General features: G+C 44.1%; 1 protein-coding gene across 4 annotated transcripts in view; it reads right to left on the bottom strand.

The window, feature by feature from the left end:
* LOC115090512 (synaptonemal complex protein 3-like) overlaps positions 1-25,483 on the bottom strand; it is a 189,151-nt gene that overhangs the window by 62,772 nt on the left and 100,896 nt on the right. For 3 of the 4 annotated variants that reach the window (XM_029599706.1, XM_029599704.1, XM_029599705.1), the window contains exon 20: positions 24,830-24,920. In XM_029599706.1, the coding sequence (XP_029455566.1) occupies positions 24,830-24,920 (91 nt within the window). Of the gene's footprint in view, positions 1-15,481; positions 20,200-24,829; positions 24,921-25,483 lie in introns of those variants that run through there. The other variant, XM_029599707.1, reaches the window with a different exon arrangement.

Here is a 25,483-nt window from a genome sequence, read left to right as displayed (position 1 = left end):
ATAAAATTAAATTAAATAAAAATTAAATAAATAAATAAATCAAAAAATAAAAGGGAAAGTCAAAAGAGTGACTAAGGGTCTCTTCAGAGGGAACCAGAATAAATGAAAAAGACTAAGATTAATAACAGATCAAACCATATAAGGGAGAGAAATAAACAGAGAAGTGTAGTAAGAGATGTAGAGAAGGCTTTAAGCTAACAAGATGGTTCTGGAAAGGCCAGCTTGAATAACCAAGTTTTAAGTTTTTTCTTAAAGGAGATAGGGCAAATCTCTTGTCGGAGGTCAGGAGGGAGAGTGTTCCAGTTAGAGGGACCAGGGTAACATTATGAGTTTTGAGCACTACCATTTGGTTTGGCCGCCATGCCCAGAAGCTTCTCCAAGGTCATGTTGGTGGTGGTAGCAGTGTTGAGAAAGGATGGCATTCTGATCGACCCATACTAACACAATTGACTAATTTGGGCCAAGAGCATGAAAAAGAGTCTTCAGGCCTCACGCAAGGGGATCTCCTTGCTACAGGAACTAGGTTGGGTGGTGAACTTACCCAAGAGCAAGCTGTAGTCATCCCAGAGGCTTGAATATCGCAGCGTTCATTTCTGCACGAAGCATGGCAGGTTCCTGGACAGACCCAGGTCATTCCAGACCAGTGGTTTATACATGCAGCCGATGGAGGCAGAGAACAAAACATTAAGGCACTGCTATATTACTGAGAGTGGCACCTGCAGTCCCTCAGTATTCTCTGTCTCCAGCAGATGGTAAAGGTGCAAACCTGCAGTTCTGACTGATCTGGAATTTTGAGAAGTGGTGCAACTCCCCAAGGTGCCAGGTTCCAATTGGCAGGCCACCCCTCGGGTTGAGCTGGGCGAATGGGAGGTTGGATACCCCTGACTGTTTCAACCCGCTATTTCTGGGGCCCCTGATAGCCAGGGGACTGGCTCACTCTCAGCGCCCTGAGGTCCCCACCTGTCCGCCGCTGGACTCTCCAGGGAAGTATCACTGCTGGGGATTTTTGCTTCTTTCTCTTTGTGGATAAAGCTAATTAAAAATACAAGGAGTGGGTTCAAGAGGTAGTGAAAGACGGTTACACCTTAGAATTTTCATGGCCTCCCAAAGAAGCCTTCCTGGAGTCGCACTGATCTTGCCGAAACAAACAGGAAGCGATAGAGGGGACTCTTCGAAAGTTGATAGCTTTTGACGCCATTGTGCCGGTGCTGCCCAACGAACAGGGGTGGTAAAAAAGGAGGGCACCTTCCGCCCCATCTTGGATTTACAGAAGGTAAACTTGAGCCTACGAGTGCCGCGCTTTATTATGAAGACACTGCATATAGTGACTGTGGCAGTCCACAAAGGCGAGTTCCTGGCATCCTTGGATCTGACCAAGGCCTGTCTGCACATTCCCATTTGGAAGGACCAACAGAAGTTTCTGCACTTCAAAGTGCTGAGTCAGCATTTTCAGTTTTGGGCTCTCCCTTTTGGCCTAGCTGCGGCCCTTTGCACATTCATAAAAGTGATGGTAGTTGTGGCCGCGGCCGTGAGGAAGGAAGGAGTGTTGGTCCATCCGTACTTGGACGATTGGCTCATCCGTGCAAAGACGAAAGAGGACTGTGCTCATTCGGTGCGGCGAGTGATGCAGACTCTGAGTGACTTGGGATGAGTGATCAAAGTTGTGAAGAGCCACTTGGTTCCATCTCAGTCTCTCGAGTATCTAGGAGCCAGTTTCAACACCTTGGTTGGCCGAGGGTTCTTGTCGGCAGGCAGGATACAAAAGGTACAGGAACAAGTTTCTCATCTGCTGCGTCTACCAGTACCACGGGTTTGGGACTATTTGCAGGTCTTGGGTTCCAAGGCATCGAAGTTGGACCTGGTTCCGTGGGCCTTTGCTCATATGTGGTCCCAGCAGAAAGCACTGGTGGAAAGTGGTGTCGGAGCAGTTTTTTCTTCCACTCCCCCTTTTGAAGGAGGCCAGGATCAGCCTGGATTGGTGGCTGTTGAAGACCAATTTGGAGAGAGGAATGGATCTCGAGATTCCGGCTTGGTTGGTGCTGATCACGGATGCCAGTCTCAAGGGATGAGGAGTGGTGTGACTGGGCCGTTTGGCTCAGGGCCTGTAATCGTTGGTGGAACAGACCTGGTCTGTCAATTGATTGGAAACGAGCAGTCCACAGAGCGTTGGTCGTGTTTCTGCCCCTGGTCCGGGGTCGTATCGTGTGAATGCTGTCAGACAATGCAACAACAGTAGTTTACATCAACCACCAAATTAGTTCTTATCTGCTAATCTTTGTTCCTGTAATACCACAGATCATTCCAGAGGCCCACCCCGGTGTGGCTGCCAAAAGACTGACTCCTGACTGGGTTTCTAATGCATTCTGCAAAAAAAAATAATTTGGGCTATTGAGAATTTTTAATCTGGCTGAGTTCCACAGTTGGCAGGAGTTATGGTTGCGGCGTTGACACAGTTCAGTTCGGGGTATTCCAGCCCTAGTTTCTAGTTCGCCCTAAGGGGGTGATATTTCTTTTGGCTTGGGTACTTCAGGTGGCACTCTCGGTTATGTAGAAGTGTCTCAAGGTTTTGTTCTCTGCCTTTATCTGCTGGTAGGGATCTATAAACCCACTAGTCTGGAATGATCTGCGGTATTACAGGAATGAAAATTAGCAAGTAACCAATTTTCCTGTGTTCCTGCCAGAGATCTGCATTCAGAAACTTAATGGCGCAAGTGCGACTATTGACAAACAATACGCCTGACGGTATGGGCTTATCTACAGATGCATGGGTTGATGGCAGCCACCCTAGAAGTGGTTCCGTGGGCAAGGGTGCATATATTTCCTCTTCAGCATGCACTGCTTGCATGTTGAAGTCCACAGTCTCAGGACTACTCGATATGGTTTCAGTTACTGGTAGATATCAGTATTCAACATCAGTGCTGGTTGCAAGCAGATCTAAGGAAGGGCGTTCCCCTATGAACACCAAAATGGCTAGTACTCATGATGCATGCGAACCTCCAGCGTTGGGGGTCTCACTGTCAGGAGCTAACAGCACAGGAGCGCTGTACAGAGGAATCTGGCTGGAGCATCAATTAGCTGGAAGCCCATGCCGTTCGGTTGGCATGCTTGTAATTCATCGACTGCTTGCGGGGTCCAGTGGTCCAAATGATTTTGGACAGTGTGATGACAGTGGCTTACATCAGTCGTCAGGGAGGAACCAAGAGCCAGCGTTGCAGGAAATAGCCTAACTCATGGAATGGGAAGAAGTTCTTCTTCCCATTCCATGAGGAGATGTCAGCCTAACACATTGCAGGAAAAGACAATGTATGCGCTGACTTTCTCAGCAGACAACGTCTGGTTCCAGGAGATTGGGAATTGTCAAACGAAGCATTCCAGATCATAGTGGGCCTCCCGTTTCTAGACTTGCTGGTGACATTATACAATACAAAGGTTCCTCACTTCTTCAGTCGCAGAAGAGATCTGAAGTCTTTGGGCATCGATGCCCTCGTGCAGAAGTGGCTGGAAGGCAAGCTTCTATATGCATTTTTCCCCGAGGCCCATGTTGGGCAGAATGAGTCAGAGAATCGAAAGACACACGGGGTTGGTGCATCTAGTGGGGCCAGATTGGCAGATCTGTGGAGGCTCCTGGGGCATTTTCCTCCCCGATTACCAGTCCACAGGGATCTGCTTAGGGCAGGGGCCTATTCTTTATGAAGATTCGACTTGATTTTTTTCTTACGGTATGGTCCTTGAGAGACCTCGGTTGCTGAATCGTGCTGTGATTCCACCTTGCTTCGAGTACGAAAGTTCTCCACTTCCTTAGCCTAATTCAGGTTTGACGAGTGCTTGAGGTATAGTGTGAGGAACAAGTGGTTCATCCTTGTTCAGTTAAGATCCCACTCATTTTGGAATTTTTGCAGGATGGGTTGATTAAGAGTTTGGCCCTTAATTCCTTGAAGGTATGGGGGCGGCTCTTGCCTGTTTCCGAGGTCAGGTGAATGGTGAACCCTTGTCGGCCCATCCGGATGTAGCCCGGTACTTGAAAGGGGTGAAGCATCTTCGTTCCCCCCTTGCGGTTGCCGTTGCCATTATGAAGTCTTAATCTGATTCTGGATTTTCTGGCGGATCCCACCTTTGGACCACCCCATAGCCTCTCCTTGACATTACTTACTTTAAGGATGGTGTTCTGCACGTAGAATTTCTGAACTGCAGGCTGTGTCTTGCCAGCAACCATTCCTGCGGGTGACTCCAGGGGATGGTCCAGCTGCGAACTATTCCATCCTTTTTGCCGAAGGTGGCCTCAGATTTTTTACTTGAATCAATTGGTTTCCCTGCCGCCACTGGACAGGGAGAGAGATGTGGATAAAGATGAATGTCGTCTGTTATGGACCTTGGATGTCAAGTGGCATATTGTGAGGTTTTTGGAGGTTTCTAAACCTCTCAGGAAGACAAACCGGCTGTTTATACACCATGGGGGGGGGGGGGGGGAACAGGGTGAGCCGGCATCATGGGCTATGATTGCCCTCTGGATTAAGGAGATTATCACGGTCACGTATATGTGGATGCTGAGCAGCCGTTGCCTAGTCAGGTTAGGGCTCATTCCACTAGGGCTCATGCAGTGTCATGGGCGGAGATTAGATTGTTGTCTCCCGTCGAGATTTGCCGAGTTGCAAAGTGGTCCTCCTTACACACCTTTTTCAGGCATTACCGCCTGGATGTGCAGGCCCGAGAAGATGCAGTCTTCGCGCATACGGTGTTGATTGGACCGCGGGCAGCCTCCCGCCTTGATCAGGAGTAGCTTTGGTACGTCCCACTGGTTGCGGATTAACCTTTCTGAGTGCCAAGAAAGGAGAAATTACTACTTATCTGATAATTTCCTTTTCTTTAATGAAGAGAGGTTAATCCACCCTCCCGCCCTTGGCTGCTAGATGGTGGTGATATTGTCCTCCAGTATGGCTGCGATTCCGGGGATTAATAGTAAGTGTCAGATCCAGTCCCTAGATTAGTGATATTACACTTCTTGTCTGAGCTCAATGTTTTGCTTGAATGATTGTCTTTTAATAGTTATGATCATGTAATGCTTAATTGTCTCACAGTTGGCTTTTGCAAAAAATACTGGCAGGCTGATGTCAGTGCAGGGGTATATATACTGTGATGGCAGCTTTGCTCCATCTCCTGCTGCTAGAGGTGCATAACCCACTGGTTGTGGATTAACCTGTCTTCTTTAAAGAAAAGAAAATTATCAGGTGAGTAGTAATTTCTCCTTATCCATGTGTCAGGTCCATGACACTGCTACATAGCTGGACAGAGTACTTATCTGGCTATGTGACGATGACCATGGTAGATAGCCAAATACGTACCAATGTATCTGGCTCCGTCAGCTGCTTCCCGCTTCCAAATAGACAAATAAATATGTACTTATCTGCCTGTGTCGGCAGCAGCTGCCACCACTTACGCACCCAGACATTTTTTTTCCCTTTATTATTATTTTTTTCTATAACACTGAAAGCATAACTCTAGCCTCGACCCAGGCCTTAAGTTTCCAGTGCTAAAGAAGGTGCGCTGGCCCAAAGCAGTCTTTCTCCATCGGAAGCAGGGCCGGCGCATCCCAATAGGCAAACTAGACAGTCGTCTAGGGTGCCAGCCATTAGGGGGCAGCAAAGAGTAGCCATGTGGGGCTGTGTGCGGAGCCCATCCCACTCACTGCCGAGAAAAGTAGAGACTCGGTGAGCCACGAGCGGCGCCTCTGTTTGTGTGTCTGTGTGTGAGAGGGATTGTGTATGTACGAGAGAGAAGTGGTGTTAGTGAGAGAGAGGGAAAGAGCCTGTGTAAAGGGGTGTGTGTGTGTGAATGAGACAAGAAACCTAAGTATGGAAGTGAGGGGGACCTGTCTGAGTGAATGAGATCAGGGCCGGAGCTGGGGCCTGGACGGGGGCAGGCGCAAGGCAGAAGGTTCTCCTAGGTGCCCTTGCACCAGCCCTGATTGGAAGTAATACTTAATGCCCTCATTTGCATGGGATTGCCACGCAAGGGCACTAAGTATTGCTCTCTTTGAGGTGCGCACATTTTCTGCGCATAAAACTTCCTGCTTTGGGAATACGTTTTCCCTGCAGAAAACATGCACAAATGTAGGCTAAAAGGTGCATTCGACTGAATGCAGCTTTCTGCATCAGCCCCTCAGCAGTCTGGCAACAGGAAACAGCCCCATACAGATGCATAAATCAGTACGTATATGGCTATCTTCTGCAGGTTGCCACTACGGAGCCCGATAAGTACTTTATCCGGCTAAGTAGCAGCGAATTGTGCCAGATAGCAGTATAAGTACTGATTTATGTGTCGATCTGGCTGCTGTTTCCCGCGGCTAGATAAATGGATACAGTGGCATTATGATATTCTCTGTTTTATTCTCCATTCCTTTCCTAATAATCCCCAGCATTCTACTTGCTTTCTTGGCTGCTGCTGCACACTGAGCAGAAGATTTTGATGTATTTTCAACAATGCCATCTAGATCCTTTTCGTGAGTGGTGACTCCTAATGTGGAATCTTGCATGATGTATCTATAATTTGGGGTTACTCTTCCCTAAATGCATCACGTTGCACTTGTCCACATTAAATTGCATTTGCTATTTGCATGCCCAGTCTCCCTGTTTTGCAAGGTCCTCTTGCAGTTTCTCCCAATCCTGTGATTAAACAACTTTGAATAATTTTGTGTCATCAGAAAATGTGATCATCTCACTTGTTCCCATTTCTAGATCATTTATAAATATATTAAAAAGCAGTGTCCCAGAACAGATCCCTGGGGCACACCACCATTCACCTTTCTCCATTGGAAAAATTAACCATTTAGCCCTACTCTCTGTTTTCTATATTTTAACCAGTTAGCAAATCACAACAGGTCACTTCCCGCTATCTCATGACATTTTAATTTCCTAAGAAGTCTCTCATAAGGAACTTTGTCAAATGATTTCTGGAAATCCAGATACAGCTGGCTCACATTTATTACACTGTGCAAAAAAAATTAAAATTCTATGCACAAAAATGCATAATTCTGCGTACTTTATATTGGTCAAAACAAAATTTACGACAGTCTTTAAGTAATTTCATTTTAAATTAATACAGAAAAAGTAATTACTTAAAGATGCAGAATTTTAAATATTTTCAGCAGAATTTCCCTAGAAATTTACTTTAAGAGTGTCCCTTCCACTCGCTCTCCCTACTCACCTGGACAATTTGCCTTCTCAAGCCCCAACTCCTCCACCTGCCATTATCTCTCCCCTCCACCTCTAGGCTCACCACTCCCAGAGTTTGACCCCATTCTCAGTACTGCCCTCAGGCTCCCTCTGCCCCTCACGTTCTCCCTCGCTCTAATGCACATACACACTCCCTCATACAAGGTCCCTCTCTCTTGCATACACACCCACACAAGCTCCCTTTCTCTTTCACGCATACACAAACCCTTCACACAGGCTAGCACCCTCACATACACAGGATCCCTTTTTCATACACACCAGCTCCCAGTCTCTCACACACATACACACTCCTTCACAATCTCATACAGGCTCCCTCTCTCTGGTACCCACACTCAAGCACCCCCCCTCCCTGCTTACCTCTTCCCGTACTCTTTCACACCCCCCTGCTCTCACACCATCCTGCTCAAACCCTGCTCTGTCACCCCCTACTTTCTCTCACCCTCCCTCCCCCTTCTCACACACACACACACACACACCTCTACATACACTCACTCTCACCTGGGCCTTTAACTTCGCTGCGAGGGGAATACATCTCGGGGCACGTCGGGGCCTTCATCTTTGCCGCGAATGACGCATGCTCGGTTCATGGCATGTCGGGGCCTTCATCTTCGCCACGAACAGCACACGGCGCATGCTCCATTTGCGGCATGCCCGGGGTCTCTGCCATTTTCTGTACAGAATTTGGCAATTCTGCATAGGAGGGGAATTCTGCGCGAATTCTGCTCTCCGCCGTAGCGCAGAATTCCCCCAGGACTAATTTATCTATGTTTATTTACTCCCTCAAAAAAAATGTAGCAAATTTGTGACGCAAGACTTCTCTTGGCTAAATCTGTGAGGCCGATGCAATACAGTGCACTCAGCCGAGCGCACTCTATAACCCACAGTTGGATGCGGGTTAAATAGGCGCTAATCCACCCCCTAACGCAATAGGGGGATTAGCGCCTATTTAACTCGCATTCGACGCGGAGTGAATGAGATAGCGCTCATCACATGCAAATGCATGTGAGTTAGGCTATTACTCATTCACTCCAATACAAAAAAATACATGTGCGTCTCAGATGCACATTTATCGCTCAGCTAATAACGCCTGCCTGGAGCGCATTGAAAAAAGGTACAGAAAAGCAGAAAAAAACTGCTTTTCTGTACTTCTTTAAAAATTAAAAATAAAAAACCTCAGCTGGCTGCATTGAAGATTGATACTGATACGCTCAGCGTCAGTTTTCATAACTGGCTGGCTGCGTTATGAAAACTGACGCCTATAAATTTGAAGGGAGGGGAAAACTGCGGGTCGCGACCCCCTAATTTGTTGATAGCATGGCGCACCCCTTGCGGGCGCAGTGCACATTTTAAGAAAGCGGGCGCTGAAAAATCAGCGCCCGCTTTCCGTGTTTATTATAGCATCTGCCCCTATGTTAGGCATAGTTTAGTGGGATAAAGTTATCTATATGTTCAGTAATTTTGTTCTTTAGGATAGTTTCTACCATTTTGCCTGGCACGGACGTCAGACTCATTGGTCTGTGGTTTCTTGGATTACCCCTTGATCACTTTTTAAAAACTGACATTACATTGGCAACCTTACGTTTTTCAGGTACCATAGACGATGTTACTGATAGTTTATAAATTTCCAATAGCAGAGCCGCAGTTTCATTTTTCAGTTCTTTCAGCACTCTGGGATGTATAGCATCTGGTCCAATTGATTTGCTACTCTTTAGTTTCCCAATTTGCCCTGGTACATCTTCCAGGTTCACTGAGATGTGTTTCTTTCTGAATCATCACCTTTGAATATCATTTCTGTTATGAGTATATATCTCTTACATCTTCCTCAGTGAATACCAAAGCAAAGAATTCATTTTGTCTCTCTGCTATGGTTTTGTCATCCCTAAGTGCCCCTTTTACCCTTTGATCATCTAATGGTCTTAACTGACTCCCGCACAGGCTTTTTACCTCAAATGTACCTGAAAAAATTTTTATTATGAATTTTGCTTCCATGGCAAGCTTTTCAAATTCTCTCTTTGCCTTCCATATCAGTGCTTTGCCTCTCACTTGCCAGTGCTTATGCTCTTTCCTGTTTTCTTCATTTGGATCCCTTTTCCATTTCTTGAAAGATACTCTTTTAGATATTATAGCCTCTCTCACGTCACCTTTTAACTATGGCAGTAGTCATTTAGCCTTCCTTCCACCTTTTCCAATGCGTAGAATACATCTAGTCTGGGCTTCAAAGATGGTATTTTTAAACAATATCTATGCTTGATGTAAACTCTGAACCTTTGGTGGCTCCTTTCATTTTTTCCTAACCATTTTCCTCATTTATCATAGTCACCTTATTGAAAGTTAAATGCTGTCGCAGTAGGATTGCAAGTTATTAAGTCAAATTTGATAATGCTGTGATCATTATTGCCAACTGGCTCCAACATTGTTACTTCTTACTCCCAATCCTGTGTTCAAATAAGGATGTCTAAAATAGTTTACTTTCTTGTTGGTTGTGGTATCAGCTGCTCCATGAAGCAGTTATTTATTATAATGAATATGCATGAGAGAGAGTCTTTTCAGCCCAGGCATCCCAGTGGGGGCGCAGGCTCGGGTGGCGATGCATCCCAACCCCATCAAGGAAGGTGTACCAACCCACCTCCTAGAACTGAAGATGGAGTTCACCTGTCTTATCTTATCAGAGGTCGGTCAAGATCACGTCAGACCAGTGGGTTCTGGAGGTGATAAGGGATGGCCATGCTCTGGAGTTCTGCAGCTCTCCAGAAAAGAGGCTGGTAGTGGAGGTTACATTGTCGAGGCCCCTGAGCTGTTGGGCTGTGATTCCACTGCTTAAGTCACAAAGTACAGGCTGTTATTCTGTTTATTTCATTGTACCTGAGGGGGGTTCTTTTCACCGCCTCCTGCTCCTAAAGGGAGTCATAGTCATTGCGAGTTGCTCATTTATGCATAGAAACCTTACACTATGTGATAATGGAAGTACAGTCAGGGGAGATTCTTATGTCTCTGGATTTGCCAGAGCTGTATCTACATATTCCCGTTCGGCTGGAGCACCAGTGTTTTCTGCGATTCACTGTATTGGAGTGACATTATCAGTTTTTGAGCGCTACCTTTTGGTTTGGCCACTGCGCCCAGGACCTTCTCCAAGGTCCTGGTGGTGTTAGCAGCAGTGTCGAGACAGGATAGTATTCTGGTCCACCCATTCCTAGACGTTTGGATTATTTGGGCCAAGAGCATAAAGAGAGTCTTCTGACCTCACAAAAGATGTTTTCCTTGCTGAAATAACTAGGATGGGTGGTGAACTTGATCAAGAGCAAGTTACAGCCATCTCAGATGCTGGAGTGTCTCCGTGTTCATTTAGACACAAAGCAAGGCAGAGTGTTCCTGTTGGAGGCCCGCATTCAGAAACTGATAGTGCAGGTGAGGCTAGAGGCTATTGAGAGAAGCAATTCGCCCGGCCGTATGGTATTACCTGCAGGTGTTCGGTTCATGGTAGCCACCCTAGAAGTGGTTCCTTGGGCAAGGGTGCAGATGCATCCTTGTCAGTGCCACTGCTTGCACGATGAAGTCCACAGTCTTAGGACTACGCGATACAGCTTCAGTTACCAGTGAAGTTTAGTTTACAAATGCAGTGGTGGTTGAAAGCGGATCATCTAAGGAAGAACATTTCCCTACGAACACCGGACTGACTGGTACAACGGATGTGAGCCTCCAGGGTTGGGAGGCGCACTGATAGGAGTTGATGGCGCAGGGGCACTGGATTGCAGAGGAGTCTCTCCGGAGCATCAATCACCTGGAAGCATGTGCCGTTTGGTTGGCATGCTTGAGATTTGTTGACTACTGGCAGGGTCAGGCGCTCCGAGTAATGTCAGACACTGCGACAGTGGCTTACATCACTCAAGCAGGAGTGGCCGGAAGACAAACTGCGGTTTGCTTTCCCCCTGGCCCATGTTGGGCAGAATAATATGGAAGATCGAAGGACACATGGGACTGGTACTTCTGATGGCTCCAGATTGGCCCTGGATGCTGTGGTATGCATATCTGCAGAGGCTCTTGTCACTCTCCTTCCCAGTTACCAGTCCACAGGGACCTGCTATGACAGCGACCTATTCTTCATGTAGGTCCACCTCGAATTTGTCTTTCGTTATGGTCCTTGAAAGAGTTCGGTTGCTGAAGCGTGAATATTCCACTGCTGTGATTTCCATCCTGCTTCGAGCACAAAAGTTCTCCCCCTCTTTAACTTATGCTCGGGTTTGGAGAGTGTTTGAGGCTTGATGTGAGGAAGGAGGCGTGCTTCCTCGTTCAGTTAAGATCCCACACATTTTGGAACTCTTACAGAATGGGTCACGTAAGTGCTTGGCCCTTAAATTCTTGAAGGTGCAGGTGGCAGCTCTTGCCTGTTTTCAAGGGTCAGGTGAATGGTGAACCCTTGTCAGCCCATCCGGATGTGGCCCGATTTTGTAGGGGGTGAGGCTTCTTAGTCTTCCCTTGAGGTTGCCGGTGCCCTTGGAGCCTTAATCTGATTCTAGAATTTTGGCAAATTCAAACTTTTTGGCCCCAACATAGCCTCTCCTTGAGGTTAAATTCTTGAAGACTGTGTTTCTTGTGAATTGTTCCGCATGTCGAGTCTGAGCTGCGGGCTCCTTCTTGCCTGGAACCATTCCTGTGGGTGACTTCAGGTGCGGTCCAATTTCGGATTTTGTCTTTTGCCAAAATTGGCCTCAGATTTTTGTTTGAACCAATCGATTTCCCTGCCAATGCTGGACAGGGAGAGACATGTGGATGAATATCGTCTGTTGTGGACCTTGGAATTCAAGAGGCATCTGATGCGGAGTTGTAGATTATTAAAACCTCTCAGGAAGACTGACCGCCTGTTTGTTCTCCACAGTGGAGGTACACAGGGTGAGTTGGTGTTGCGGGCTACCTTAGCCCATTGGGTTAAGGAGGTTACCACGGCCACATTTGTGAATGCTGAGTAGCCATTGCCTAAACAGGTTAGGGTTCATGCCACTAGAGCTCAGGCAGTGTCATGGGCAGAGCTTCAATTGTTGTCTCCCCTCGAGATTTGCTAAGCTGCAAGCTGCTCCTCCTTACTCACTTTTTCCAGTTATTACTGCCTGGATGTGCAGGTCAGGGAGGACACAGCCTCTGTGTATGCGGTGTGGGCATCCTCCCGTCCTGTTTGGGAGTAGCTTTGATACATTCTATTGATCGTGGAAATGAGAAATTACTACTTACCTGATAATCTCCTTTTCTTTAGTGAAGACAGGTTAATCCACCTTCACGCCCTTGGCTGCCAGTTTGTGGCTCTATGGTCCTCTTGAGTGGCCCCATGTCTGGGGATAACTGGTAAGTATCAGTTTTAGTCCCTAGATTAGTGGTTACCCTCTTTGAGCTCAGTGTTTCCTGTTCACTGAGTACTGGAGTAGTTGTCTATTAAAAGTTACAATCAAGCGTTAAGTTTGTCCACAGTTGGCTTTTGCAGAGAATACTGGAGGGCTGATGTCAGTGCAGGGATATATATACCATGACATCAGCTTTGCTCATTCTCCATCTGGTGGTAGAGGTGCATAACCCACTGGTTGTTGATTAACCTTTCTTCATTAAAGAAAAGGAAATTATCAGGTAATTAGTAATTTCTATGTCATTATGATTCCACCACCACCTGCTTTCCAAATGTGTGCCCAGCCACCTCTCTTGGGTGCACGATACAATATTTAAATGAGGGCTTGTGCTAAAAAGGAGGGTACTAGGCAAAATTGTGTGTCCCTAGCACCACCTTGGCATCGGGTGCACAGGAGAGGTGGTTATAAGTGCGGGTTGGGGAAATGGACGTTCAATATGAGCGTCTGTTTTCTCCTACTACCGACACAAGATACATGGTCTGGACTGGTTATCTTTCATGTGCATATTGGGCCCCCAAGAACTATTTTTTTTTCCTAAGTTTTTTTTTTTTTTTCCCCACCTAAATCTGCTTTTTATGGTTCCTCCTACTTAGTATTGCGATGATTCTAATAGGAGGAATCACAGAAAGTAGGATTTTTTGTTTTTATCAATGAGCCCTTGAGTGTGGCATACCTTTAAGCCAGCACTGAGTTGGCCTACAATTTGCTGTGTTGCAATGGGGGCATTAGCCGTATGGGACTTTTTTGAATTCTGGGTATTAGCTAATGGTCTCATCTACATGGAATTTACATGTAATGGCACTATTAGCTATGTGGTAGTTTGGACGCGCGTTTTTGATGTGCTAATCCCCATATTGCATCGGGGGTTATGGACACCCATCCAAAACGCATGCCCAATGTGTGCTAAGCCGTGCGCTAGCCGCAGTGCACGGGAAAACCCTACAAAAATGTCACTCACAAACCATATAGCCTACCTACCATACCAAAACCCCACTAACTCCCGAACTCAAAAAAGCAACAACCCTATATGAAAAGGCAACATTGTAAATGTTCCACCGGGTCCTCAAACACCAATACATCTCATCTCGTATTGGGAAAACAAGACAGACTGCCACAGATCCTTATACGGAACTTACACAGTAGCAGATTATCGCACCTCAGTTATACATGCAGAAAGCGGACATTCATTCACCAATTACCACCAAGTGCCCAGGCTGCAAATTAGAAATAGAGTTATGAAGATGAAAACTGAATTATTTGTTTGCTGTCCACTCCAACTTCTCTCCTGTTCCCTGCAGACAGCAGAGGACTTTGTTTTGCAGTAGTTGCTCCAGGCTCATCCCTCCCTTCTTATCCCTGAATGTCAGGAAAGGAGCTGAATTAGGGAGCAAAGTGGCTGCTTTTTTTTTTTTTTTTTTAATTATTATTATTTTATTTAAAGGATTTATATGCCACCTAACCAGAGCTCTAAGTGACTAACAAATAAAACATACATAAAAATGCAATACATAAAGACAAACTGCAATACTAGACTACCGTAAAAAAAAAAAATCATAAAATCTTTTCTTATTCTTAATTTTGCTGTGCTTTGCGCCAGGCTCACCATTTTCCTTCTGTTTCCTGCAGCCTGCCTGGAAGGAGAGTTGTTAGAGCAAGAACAGCATTCTGGCAGTACAGTGGGCAGCTTAACTGAAGTTGATTGCAGATAGAAGGCCCGAGGTGCTAGTAAAGGACTGGGAGGGGTGCAGTAGGAGCTGTGAGAACAGAATCGGGAGCCACTCTGGGGCCTGGGGTGAACTAGTTCTCAGTTCTTGCACTCATGATAATGGAATGAAACACATCTTCATAACTGATGGGGTGCTGGTGTGCACTTGCCATGGGAATACAAAATCCAGACATTGAAACATGGGTGTAGTATTGGGGGGGGGGGGGGGGAAATGCAGTCCGAGTCCCTCGTGTGTTGTACATATTGATTTCACGCCCCTGTCCACTTGCCAGCTCTTCAAATAAAAGTCAAAGACACAAACCTCACATGTGCATATATATATATGGATCCAACAAAACCCACATCAGCATACCATTGTAGGCTGAAAATCTGGTGTAGATTGGACACTAAATATAAAAGGTATTAGGGGTATGGCAAAATAAACTTATTTTTCTTCCTTTGGAAAGGAGGATAAAAATAAAATAGATGACTTTTCTCAAAATAATTCTGCATTTCTTCTTGCAATCAGTAGGGTTTTTTCTTTTAATTGCAAATCAGCATTATCATTTAGTTTAGAATCCCCTTTAAATTATTTTTTAACACATTTTTGTCATGACTGAGAATTCCAGGGGCTAGGAACATATAGGGGCAGATTTTATAACCTGCACACACGGCCTACATTTGTGCGCATGATTTTATAACATGTGCGCGCAGCCGCGCGAATGTTATACAATCCGGGGTCGGCGCGCAAAAGGGGGCGCACACTTGTGCACCTTGTGTGCGCCGAGCCCTAGGGGAGCCCCGATGGCTTTCCCTGTTCCCTCCGAGGCCGAAATCGGAGCGGCCTCAGAGGGAACTTTCCTTCCATTCCCCCCCCACCACCACCTTTATTTCAGGAGTTACGCCTGCCGGAGTTACGCTGTGCGGGAGGACTCTGTCCCGCCCCCGGACCTGCCCCCTTCCCACCCCTTTTTCAAAGCCCTGGGACATACGTGGGTCCCAGGGCTTGCGTGCGTCACCGATCCTATGCAAAATAGGCTCGGCCTGCGCAAGAGCAGGTTTTCAGGATTACGCGCGTAACCCTTTGAAAATCTGCCCCTTAAGCTATTCCTTCAGGCTTGTAAGACAACGTAACAAAAACATAAAAAAAACAGTCAGGAGAGACAAAACAGCTTTAATGTTTGACAAAGTTTATGCAAAAATCATCCATTAGAAAGAATCACATTTATTATAAATATTCATGAACATGTAACCAAAATAACTATAGAATGCAATTTGGAGTGTAAAGTTCCAGTATCTTTATTGAGCCCAGTGAAAACTGGAGACTGTAGGTTGAAACCTTTTTTTTTTTTTTGTTATTTAAAGGCCAGCACAAAAGATATTGTAAAACAATCTTTGGAGACTTCATATACATTATATTTAGGCAGTCAGCTGTCTTAGTTTCCTGCAGAAGAGAGAACCTTATTTTGCAAACAGCGGCTCTGGTTCAGGAAGATAAAGGAGACTCTTAATAGAAAGAATTCTGTCTGTGAAACAAAACTCCGCTAACAGGAAGGAGAGAAATTGTGATCGTTTCATCTGGCTGATAAAAAAAAAAAAAAAAGCAGTATCGAGCAAGATGGGACAGATTTAGAACATGAATATGGCTGGCCATGGCTCTGTGCGATCAATGAGGTCAATTTTAAAATGAGCGTATGTGTGCACATATCAGCGCACGAGGATACGCTGGAATTTTTAATTGCGCACACGTGTTTTAAAATGCACCAACCACACGCAAGTATGCTTCTAATTTTAAGGAGTTACTCGAGCACAGCTAGAGCGCGTGTGTCTCCCATAAGACCTTGTCGGCTTTTACGTGCGTATGTTAGCGAATTTTAAAACATGCTCACGCAAGGCACATTCCCAGGTTTGCAATTAGTGCACCAGCTTGTTCAGTTAATAGCGATATCTTTCAGAGCACTCTAGTTCTTCGTTCTACACGTCCCCCAGTTGAACCAGACCCCTCACCCTGGTCTAAGCCCTAAAACTCGAGATATACAGACTTGGTCCTCATCAGGAGCAGCGTAGGCATGCTGATGTTTTTGGTTCTAAAATTCGGAGTTAAACGTGCAAGTCTTGGCTAGGCCCCTTTTCTGCCCCCCCTATTCCTCACTCGCGCATGGCTACATCCGCATGTATTTTGCGGCTTTTTAAAATGTGGAAATTTTTGCGTGAGCAGTGCTTTTAAAATCAACTTGAAAGCGTTTTATGTTGTCAGTCAGAACTGCCCACCATGCAGATGTGTGGATCCACACAGACTGCAGAGTTTGCAGCAACTGGATGGATTAATGGGCGTACATTGTTCTGCAACATGATTAGACACAGCCATCCTCAAAGTAATTTTGGCAACTAATGGATTTATATTCTCCCTGCAGCTTTATTTACTGTGTCCAGCAGAGGACGTAAGGCATTCTTCGCACATTAACGTTTTATTCTGTCTTGAGACTTTCAGTTAAAATTATAGTAAGACTAGAAGAGTAGTGTTATAATACCTGGCAGCTGACAAATGCTTAATTCTGGGTTTCTAGCTCAAACAGTCCCCTGCTATCCAAGGCACGAACAACATGCGCTGTTTCAGGGTTCTTTCCCTTCATACCCCCCAATTCCCAGCTTGGCTGTCACAGTGATGAACGCCAGCTGAGAGTCATGGACAGCAGATCTCTTCTGCAAACCATACAAGTGTAATCTGCAGCGGACCATTTGGAGTTACTGAGGTGATATGCCTAGGACTTCCTTTATAGAAGCTCAGACCTCTGCCCCCCCCCCCCCCACAACATTCCCCACCCCTGAGGAGCAAGAGCCAACTGAGGGAACTGAACTTGTGTTTTCTGTGTGACAGCCCATAGCGCTAGCACAGGAGCATCAGACTGGCCTGTTAAAACAACTCAATTATGCACTCGGGGAGAGGTTTATGGTGTGGAGAATAGAACAAATTTTAGCATTATGCAAATGGTTCAAGACTATGCTGTGCACTGCTATGCGAAGTCTGAGCTGGCTAGGGATGCTGCAGAGGCAGCACTCGCAGCCCCCTGTGAGAAGGAAGTCCTAATTAGAATGCAGTGGTAACACTTAGTAGTTGGATTTAAAGACTCATGGTGGCAAGGTTCTGGAAGGAGTCCTTCAACAGAGGACAGTCTCTGCAGTGATTGGGCTAGGTGAGTTGGGAGGGGATATAATAGGAAAAAAATGCAAGGAGAGTTGAAAGCTTATGGTGCTGGAGGCCAAGCATAGTTCCAACTGACCTGGAAGCCCCCAAAAGCAAGAGAAAACTGCATGCCCCCCCCTCCCCCCCAAAAAATACCTCAAAAAAATTGAAAAAATGTATATTGCCAGAAGAGTAAAGCTTGAATGGAGTAAAGCTTGAATGTGAATGACATACAGTTTGTACATTGCATTTTATCATGAAAATACCACACAGCATTTTATGATTAAGTTATAGTACAGTATTCACAACCTTAATCATACAAATGATGAGAACAAAGATCAAGAACACGTTTGGGTTTTTTTTGGTTTTTTACAAATCATATTTTCTGGTTGAGATTGTACACACTCTAGGTATAACCACTGCACCGTTATGACCATCAAATAAATGCCTTTTAACACTGGAGAAAGAAACACTGAGCACATAAAGTAATACTTAATTCTTGGCTGCATCTTTGAATTGAATGCTGTGAGGAAGAGTAAAATAGCCAGCACAGTAGTAAAAAAAAAAATGTCTGTGCAGTTAGAAACATGAAAACCGGCCCAAGCATAACCACAAAAATTTTTAAAAAGTATGATTTCAAAAAATAGTTATGCAAGCTCTGCTTGACTTGACAAGTCTGACTGTAGGGCAGAGATGAAAATAAGAGGTAAATAAGTTACAATGGTGATGAGCACTGGCAGCTGGTGGATCCAAAAACTGGCAGTGCAATAAACATTATCATTGCTGCTCCCTCCTCCACACCCCCTCCTAACTCAAGTCCTTGGCCCTCCCTTTTCCCTCTCCCCCACCACCATTACCCTGGGTATTCATCTCCACTGTCCCATTCCTACTCCATCTCCCCTGACATCCTTCCTTTTTGTCTTTCTCTGATCTCTTAATTTATCGCACCACCACACATTACACAAACTGCCACTGAACAGCAAACTATTACAGACCCTATATAAAGTCCTTTGCTGAATGAACATGATGCTGAAAGTTCAGTTGCCTTTAAAATAAGAAATACAGAAATACCTTCATAGTTCATCAGAAGACACTGGATTATTTTTTTTTTTTAATACAGAACAATCTTGTAGCACACATCAGGATAGGTTTCATTAAATGTATGATCTTTTCTTGCAAAAAAAAAAAAAAAATCCATAAGCAAGCATGTCCCCCAAATCACAACAATTAATGTTCATAATCACTGAAATGATTTTAGTATGATTCTGCTTGGTTCATGATATATACTTGTAAGGCATCCAGTAACCTATAAATTTCACTCCACCCCATCTTGCATCATTGCTATGCTCCCTTCCCAAACTTTTGAGCTGGTAAATTCTAGTTCCTTGCTAGACCTGGCTAAGGGCTGAAGTGGAAACTTGGAGTTCTTTGGCAACACTCTTCTACCAGCATTGGTCAGCACTGTAGCAGCAGCTGCCTTCCATCCCACCTTCCCAGAGTCCAAGCACAGTCACCTTTGCTAGTGAACTAATGACTGCGTGCTTGATCTTCTCCAAATATCAGGTGAGCTGACCAACTTTTCACCTGGCTGGTTCAAAACACAGCCATCTCTTGAGGGTTTATTCATCAAAAAAAGCTTCAAGTCACAAATGAGATCACCACATTTGGGATGCTCCAATGAATAAACTTCCAACACACAGCTGCATTTTGGAAATTTAAAAGGTTTGAATCAAACATAAGATGTATACAGTTAAGTAAAAAATGAAATAGAATCAATCATAATATATTATTATAGATATCATCAATCTCTGCAAACAGGCACTTTTTGCTGGTTTATTTACATTTTCACAAAAATAATATATCTGGAGTCATCATTATCTACAGTACGGTCCCTTTTCTTGTAATTTGGCTTACAAGTAACACCTCAGTAGTAATTATTCCAGGACTTTTAGCAAAGTGGATGAAAGCTTACTTCAAGGCAATACAAAAATTAATCAAATCGGTGAAGAGAGCCAATCCCAGCTGCCCATTGATGAGTTACTTGCAGATATGCCCCTTATATGCTATTGCATGTAATGCTGCAACTTTTATATTTTAGAACAGATCAACTCTGAAAAAAAAGCAAGAACTTAAATGGCAGCAAGGCTGGCCTCTGTGCTCTTTCAGAGCTGTAAAAGCAATACAAAAAGCATTGTTGATTCCGTGACTTTTAGAATACTTTGGAATAGAAAGGTCAGGGACACATCTTGCTGGCTTTTCCCTAGCAGCTCAGCTTTCCCATATTATATTCCACTGGCAAATGCTCACTACATTCAACACAGCTGCGCCTCTTCCAGAAACACGAAGGATAAAATGTCCATGAGCTAATGCTTGTAAAGTGAAACCAGTCCGGAAGTGCCAGCCAACATGGCTTTCACGCAGTCTTCGCATATCTTCTTCGCTGACTTGTGCGCTTTGCCTAGTGCCACCCTGGCCGTAATTTAAGGGCATTTGACATTTGTTTTTAAATGTCTTGCAAAGACGACGGAAATTTGCATCTTGAAGAAACTCATGACAAATTTTCAAAATGCCAAACCAACCGTTGAGGTAGACTACTTTTCGGTCACAGCTCTCCTATACTCTGCTTCGTTCAAGGCAGACTTCATTCTGGATTCTCCTCCTTGGAAAAATCTTTCGTTTAAGTGCAATCAGCTAAAAGACAGATAAGCAGGCTACATTTTACACAAAAATATGTTGTCACTTTATACCACTCAGCAACAGAAGCAACACCACAACATATACTGTGCCACCTTTATTTTCAAACCATTAAACATGACAAAAGTTGTGCAATATTTTGTTTGGCAATTAGGGCGACATCTCTCTTCAAAAACTATCATCTCATGCTGCATTACATAAAATGAAATGGAAACAATGACAATCAACAACTTAGAAATTTAAGTTTTTCCTTCTTGAGAGAAGGTAGGTTGGGATAAGGGAAGGGTGAGAGGAGGAATAAGAAAAGGGAATAGGGGAGTTTGAAAGGAATGAAAAAGCAGAGAAGATGAGACCGAAGGCGTGGAGGCATCAAGAATAAAAAAAATCTTTGGGAAAGAAAGAGGCTGTATAAGGATAGGGCAGGGTAAGAGGAAAGGGAAGGTGAAAACTGCCTGGCTCCTGTTCCCCTGGCTGTGTTAGAGTGCTGGTCTCGTCCTCCATGTTGACATTATCAAGGGGCCTTATAGCCTAGGGGGATGCCAGAGGTTCCATCTGCCTGTTGCCTGCAGCTTTTATCAGCCCTAAACTGACCATCTATGCCTCCTAAACCTGCTTCTGGGGTCCAGGTTTGGCTCCTGTTCCCCCCCTGGCCATATTAGAGTGCTGGCCAGTCCCTGTGTTGACATCGAGGAGCATGAGATCTTATACCCCAGGGAAGCACGACGCACTGAGGGGACACATGCTCGTTCGTGGCACGCATGAAGCAGCGCGACGAAGGAACTCCGTTGTATGCGCCTTCATGCGCGTTCAGCATGCTACTCCACTTAGAGGGGGAATTCTGTCCTTCGACATGGAATGGGAGGGGGTAAAGATTATGGTGGTTGCGGGGAGGGGGTGTTATGGTCAGCTGGGGATGAGTTATTGTGGGAAAGGATTAAATCAGTGTAATCTGAGCAATATATTGAAGGTGAACAGAGAGAAGTATGGGGTTCTGAGGAAGATTAGATGATTTCAGGGAGTTTAAGGAAACAATTCATGTTCTGGCTGTTGGAGAAAGGGTAGTGCGTGCCTGTACATGATTTTCTTCAGTAACAATGACTGCTGTTCTAGACTAAAACATGGTTATCCAAGGTCAGGGCCAGTGCAAGGGTTATTAGGCATCCTTGCAGTAGCCCTGACCTTACAAGCCTTGTGTCCATCTCCCTGTCACACCCATCCCACACATATAATTAAGAAGTTATGCATTTATAACAGATGTTACATGAAAAAAAAGACATAGTACAGTCATCTGAGGTAAAAATATTACTTACAACAACATGTATATTTTCTTAGCATTCAGACAGGTGGATCCTTGTATTTACATGTACTACAGTGGTCCTAACCAGAAAACTGCAAAACATACACTCAGAACCCATATGGTATTAGGCCTACTGTAAACATGTTGGGTGTGGGCTTGGCTCTCAGAAAACCAAGAGTAAACGTCCCATACTAAATGCCAGTACTCAAAGAGTCAAAATTAGAAAAACTGGAAGAAATGCGACTAAATAATACTATTAGAAATGCAGGTCACATTACTCTCATGGTTTTGAAATTAAGGAATACCCTCATACCAGGGCTAATGCACACTTCCGCCTACCGGCGTCTTTTACTTTTATGTACAATCGCCAATTTGGCTGCCCATTTCCAAATGCAATCATAGGGTAACCTATATTTTGTTTGAAACCATGATGAACATACTGCTGCAAATTTTTAGCAGTTTAAATCATTTTTTCATTTTTTTTCTTTTTCTTGTATTTTTTGTGTATTTTTTCTTTTTCAAAATATCTTCTCAATAACGCACCAAATCCTAAAAGCTCATTTGCTTTCTTTCATTTCAACTTGAAAAGTGCAAGATCTTAAGAAAAGCATTTATCTGGCGCTTATCTTATTCAGTAGAGCCGAAGTCTCAACGCTCTGCAAAAAAAGCCCAGTATCTTAAGAAAGGCACTTATCTTATTCATTAGAGCCGAAGTCTCAATGCTCTGCAAAAACAGCCCATCTTATTCATTAGAGCCGAAGTCTCAATGCTCTGCAATTGCCGCGTGAATTTCATTGTGGAAATGCCTGTTTAGCCCCTGACGAAGAAGTAACTTTGAAACACCAGCGGTGTCGGGCTGTTTTTGCAGAGCATTGAGACTTCGGCTCTAATGAATAAGATAAGTGCCTTTCTTAAGATACTGGGCTTTTTTTGCAGAGCGTTGAGACTTCGGCTCTACTGAATAAGATAAGCGCCAGATAAATGCTTTTCTTAAGATCTTGCACTTTTCAAGTTGAAATGAAAGAAAGCAAATGAGCTTTTAGGATTTGGTGCGTTATTGAGAAGATATTTTGAAAAAGAAAAAATACACAAAAAATACAAGAAAAAGAAAAAAAATGAAAAAATGATTTAAACTGCTAAAAATTTGCAGCAGTATGTTCATCATGGTTTCAAACAAAATATAGGTTACCCTATGATTGCATTTGGAAATGGGCAGCCAAATTGGCGATTGTACATAAAAGTAAAAGACGCCGGTAGGCGGAAGTGTGCATTAGCCCTGGTAAAACCATGAGAGTAATGTGACCTGCATTTCTAATAGTACTCAAAGAGTAACAATCGTACCCATGAAAAGGCAACACCTCAAATATACAGATCCTAAAATACCAATATACCCTCCTATTAGGAGAACAACAAGCTAGGATGCTATAGACCCCTACACAGAAACTGCCTGCTAGCAAAATGCCTCAACTTAGTCACACATACAGAACACAGAAAAACTGTGCAGATTGAACTGGAAATCACAAGAAGTCAGACTCTATATGTAGTGCAACAATGGAAAAACAGAAACACCACCATTCCTCATAAAACATCAAATAAAACCATCAATCAAAATAGTAAAACCATACTAATGAAAAGAATAAATATTTCAAAAAGGGTGATGAATAGAACATCTAGACTTCACAAGCCCATATAACACCCATTTTGGCAAGCCTTCATTGGCTACCTGTTTTACAGATAATAAACTTTAAATGCTTTATGATGGTATTTAAAGCCTGTCAAAACTGTGGTCTTAAATATCTTGGGGAATTATTATTTCCCTTATAAGCCTAGAAGGTAATTATATTGGTTGGACCAAGACTTGTCGGTTATCCAGTACTTGGAAAAGGGCATTTTCTGCCCTTGGTCCAACCCATTGGAATAGTCTTCCAAGTCAGTTGAAAGAAGAAATGGTTATAAGGAAAGTCCGTAAAAGTCTTAAAGCTCTATTGTTTCCGCGATCTCACAGAAGTGTACTTCAGTGAATTTTTAGTCTTGTTTTACTTATTGTTTTAATGTTATGTTAAGTTTTATATGTCATATTTTTTTTATATTTTGTTTGGAATGTGTTATTATGTGATCCGCATCAGACAGCTGTGCTGACAGATTGTGGAATACAAGTCTTATAAATAAATAAAAACTCAAACATTTTCCAAACACCAACAACATATTTCAAAACATCAAACACAACACAAACATTCAACAATTAAAATAAGGATAGAAAACAATCCCCTGTTCTCCATTTCTGTGAAATTTGATTTCCAATTGCCCTGAGATTGTCATGGATTAGCATGGCAGGGATGGGGGCAGGAGTGTTTCTGTACACAAAAACATTCCTTCTCTCATTCACACAGGCTCTCACATACACACACACTGACTGGCTCTCTGACACATATACACACGCACACATAGGCTCTCTCACTCACACATATGCTTTCTCAGTTACATACACTTGCACACACACGCATGCTTTCTGACACAGATTCTCAGTTACATGCATACACACGCTCTTCCAGTTATATGCACACATGCTCTCAATCACACACAGCTTCTTTCATCCATACATGTTCAGTCAGTTACACATATGCTCCTACACACACACACAAACTGAATCACACACAAATGCTCTTTACACTCACTCATCCTCTCTTCCCAAAAGTACATAGGGTAGCAGCCTCCTCAGCCCACAGAACTCTTCCTCTTTTTTCAGGCCACAGAGTCTGTCAATGCTCTGCCTCCTGCCTTACCCACGTGCAGCCCCACTACTTCTGATTTTGACTGAACAGGGGGTGAGGTGTGAAGGAGGCAGGACTGCTGTTCCTCTTCTTGACCACATGGGGTGCACAACTGGTGTTGCTCCTCCTGACCGTGTATGACCTAGCTTCTCTCGACTGCATGGAGGCTCAGCTGCTCTTCCTCATCTGCTCATGCTTGCAGATCAGTTCCTAGGCCTCCTGGTCCTCACTCTCACCAGCTGATGCTGCAATGTGCTGTGCTCCTGCTCTTAAGGAAGATAATATTTCTTCCTTCCTATGCATGGGCCCACTTCATAACCTGCTCTTCTTGGCCCCCACCGTGGGGGATAACAGCCCTGTGTGTCTTTGTGTTTTACCACATTCACACAGCGTGAACCTGCAACACCCGCATAGACTGACTGCATGAAAATTAACCTCCCTCAATGCAGCTAAAAATACCAACAAACTTTATCCCAATGTGGACAGTTAAAAACTGGCCCCTTATACTACTACAATTCTTTTTAATTCTTAACTGTTGAATGAAAATACAAAACCTTACCTGTTCAGCAAAGAACGAGATGACGGTAAATACAATCAATGTCCCCAAAACACAATGGGTCCAAAATTTTAATTTGTCTCGATATGCTCTCCTGTATAATAAAAGTGGGGGAACAAATGGTGCATTTATCTTGCATCAGCCTGTTCAGCATCAGGAAACATTGCATAGCTCCTAAAACTACCACAATTCTGAATGGATCCAGCGGAGAAAGCATGTATTTTGTAATATTTTTGTGAAAAGAAAAAAAGTTATTTAAAAATTTAAACCGGGCATTTGATTTCTGAAGACAGGATAGGTTCACTGAAATACTTGGAAAATGATAAAGTGACCATTAGAAGATTTCTAGGCAGACTCTCTCTCCAGGAGCATGGTCCCAGCTAGCTATGGGCCTTCAGTATTGTCCACGTGGGGAGAGAACACCAGAGATGGAACTTACAGGAAGTGCATGCTTACAGTAACATTAACAGCCAAGTTCCTGATCAAAGTACTGACTTTTTAGCACAGATGCATTTTTTTTTTAATTTACAGCCTCCTGTGGTAAATAAGAGGGGGGGGGGAGGAGGTATTTTTTCAAGTTTAAAAAATTCTGCAATAGTACTCCTTTAATTCAGCTGAGCAGAGGGGAATTAGTAGACTAATACACACAGGAACTGG

This window comes from Rhinatrema bivittatum, chromosome 4 (genome assembly GCF_901001135.1).
Source record: "Rhinatrema bivittatum chromosome 4, aRhiBiv1.1, whole genome shotgun sequence".
Lineage (NCBI taxonomy): Eukaryota > Metazoa > Chordata > Amphibia > Gymnophiona > Rhinatrematidae > Rhinatrema > Rhinatrema bivittatum.
The sequence above is the reverse complement of the archived record's forward strand: the minus strand, read 5'-3'. Positions and strand labels throughout refer to the sequence as shown.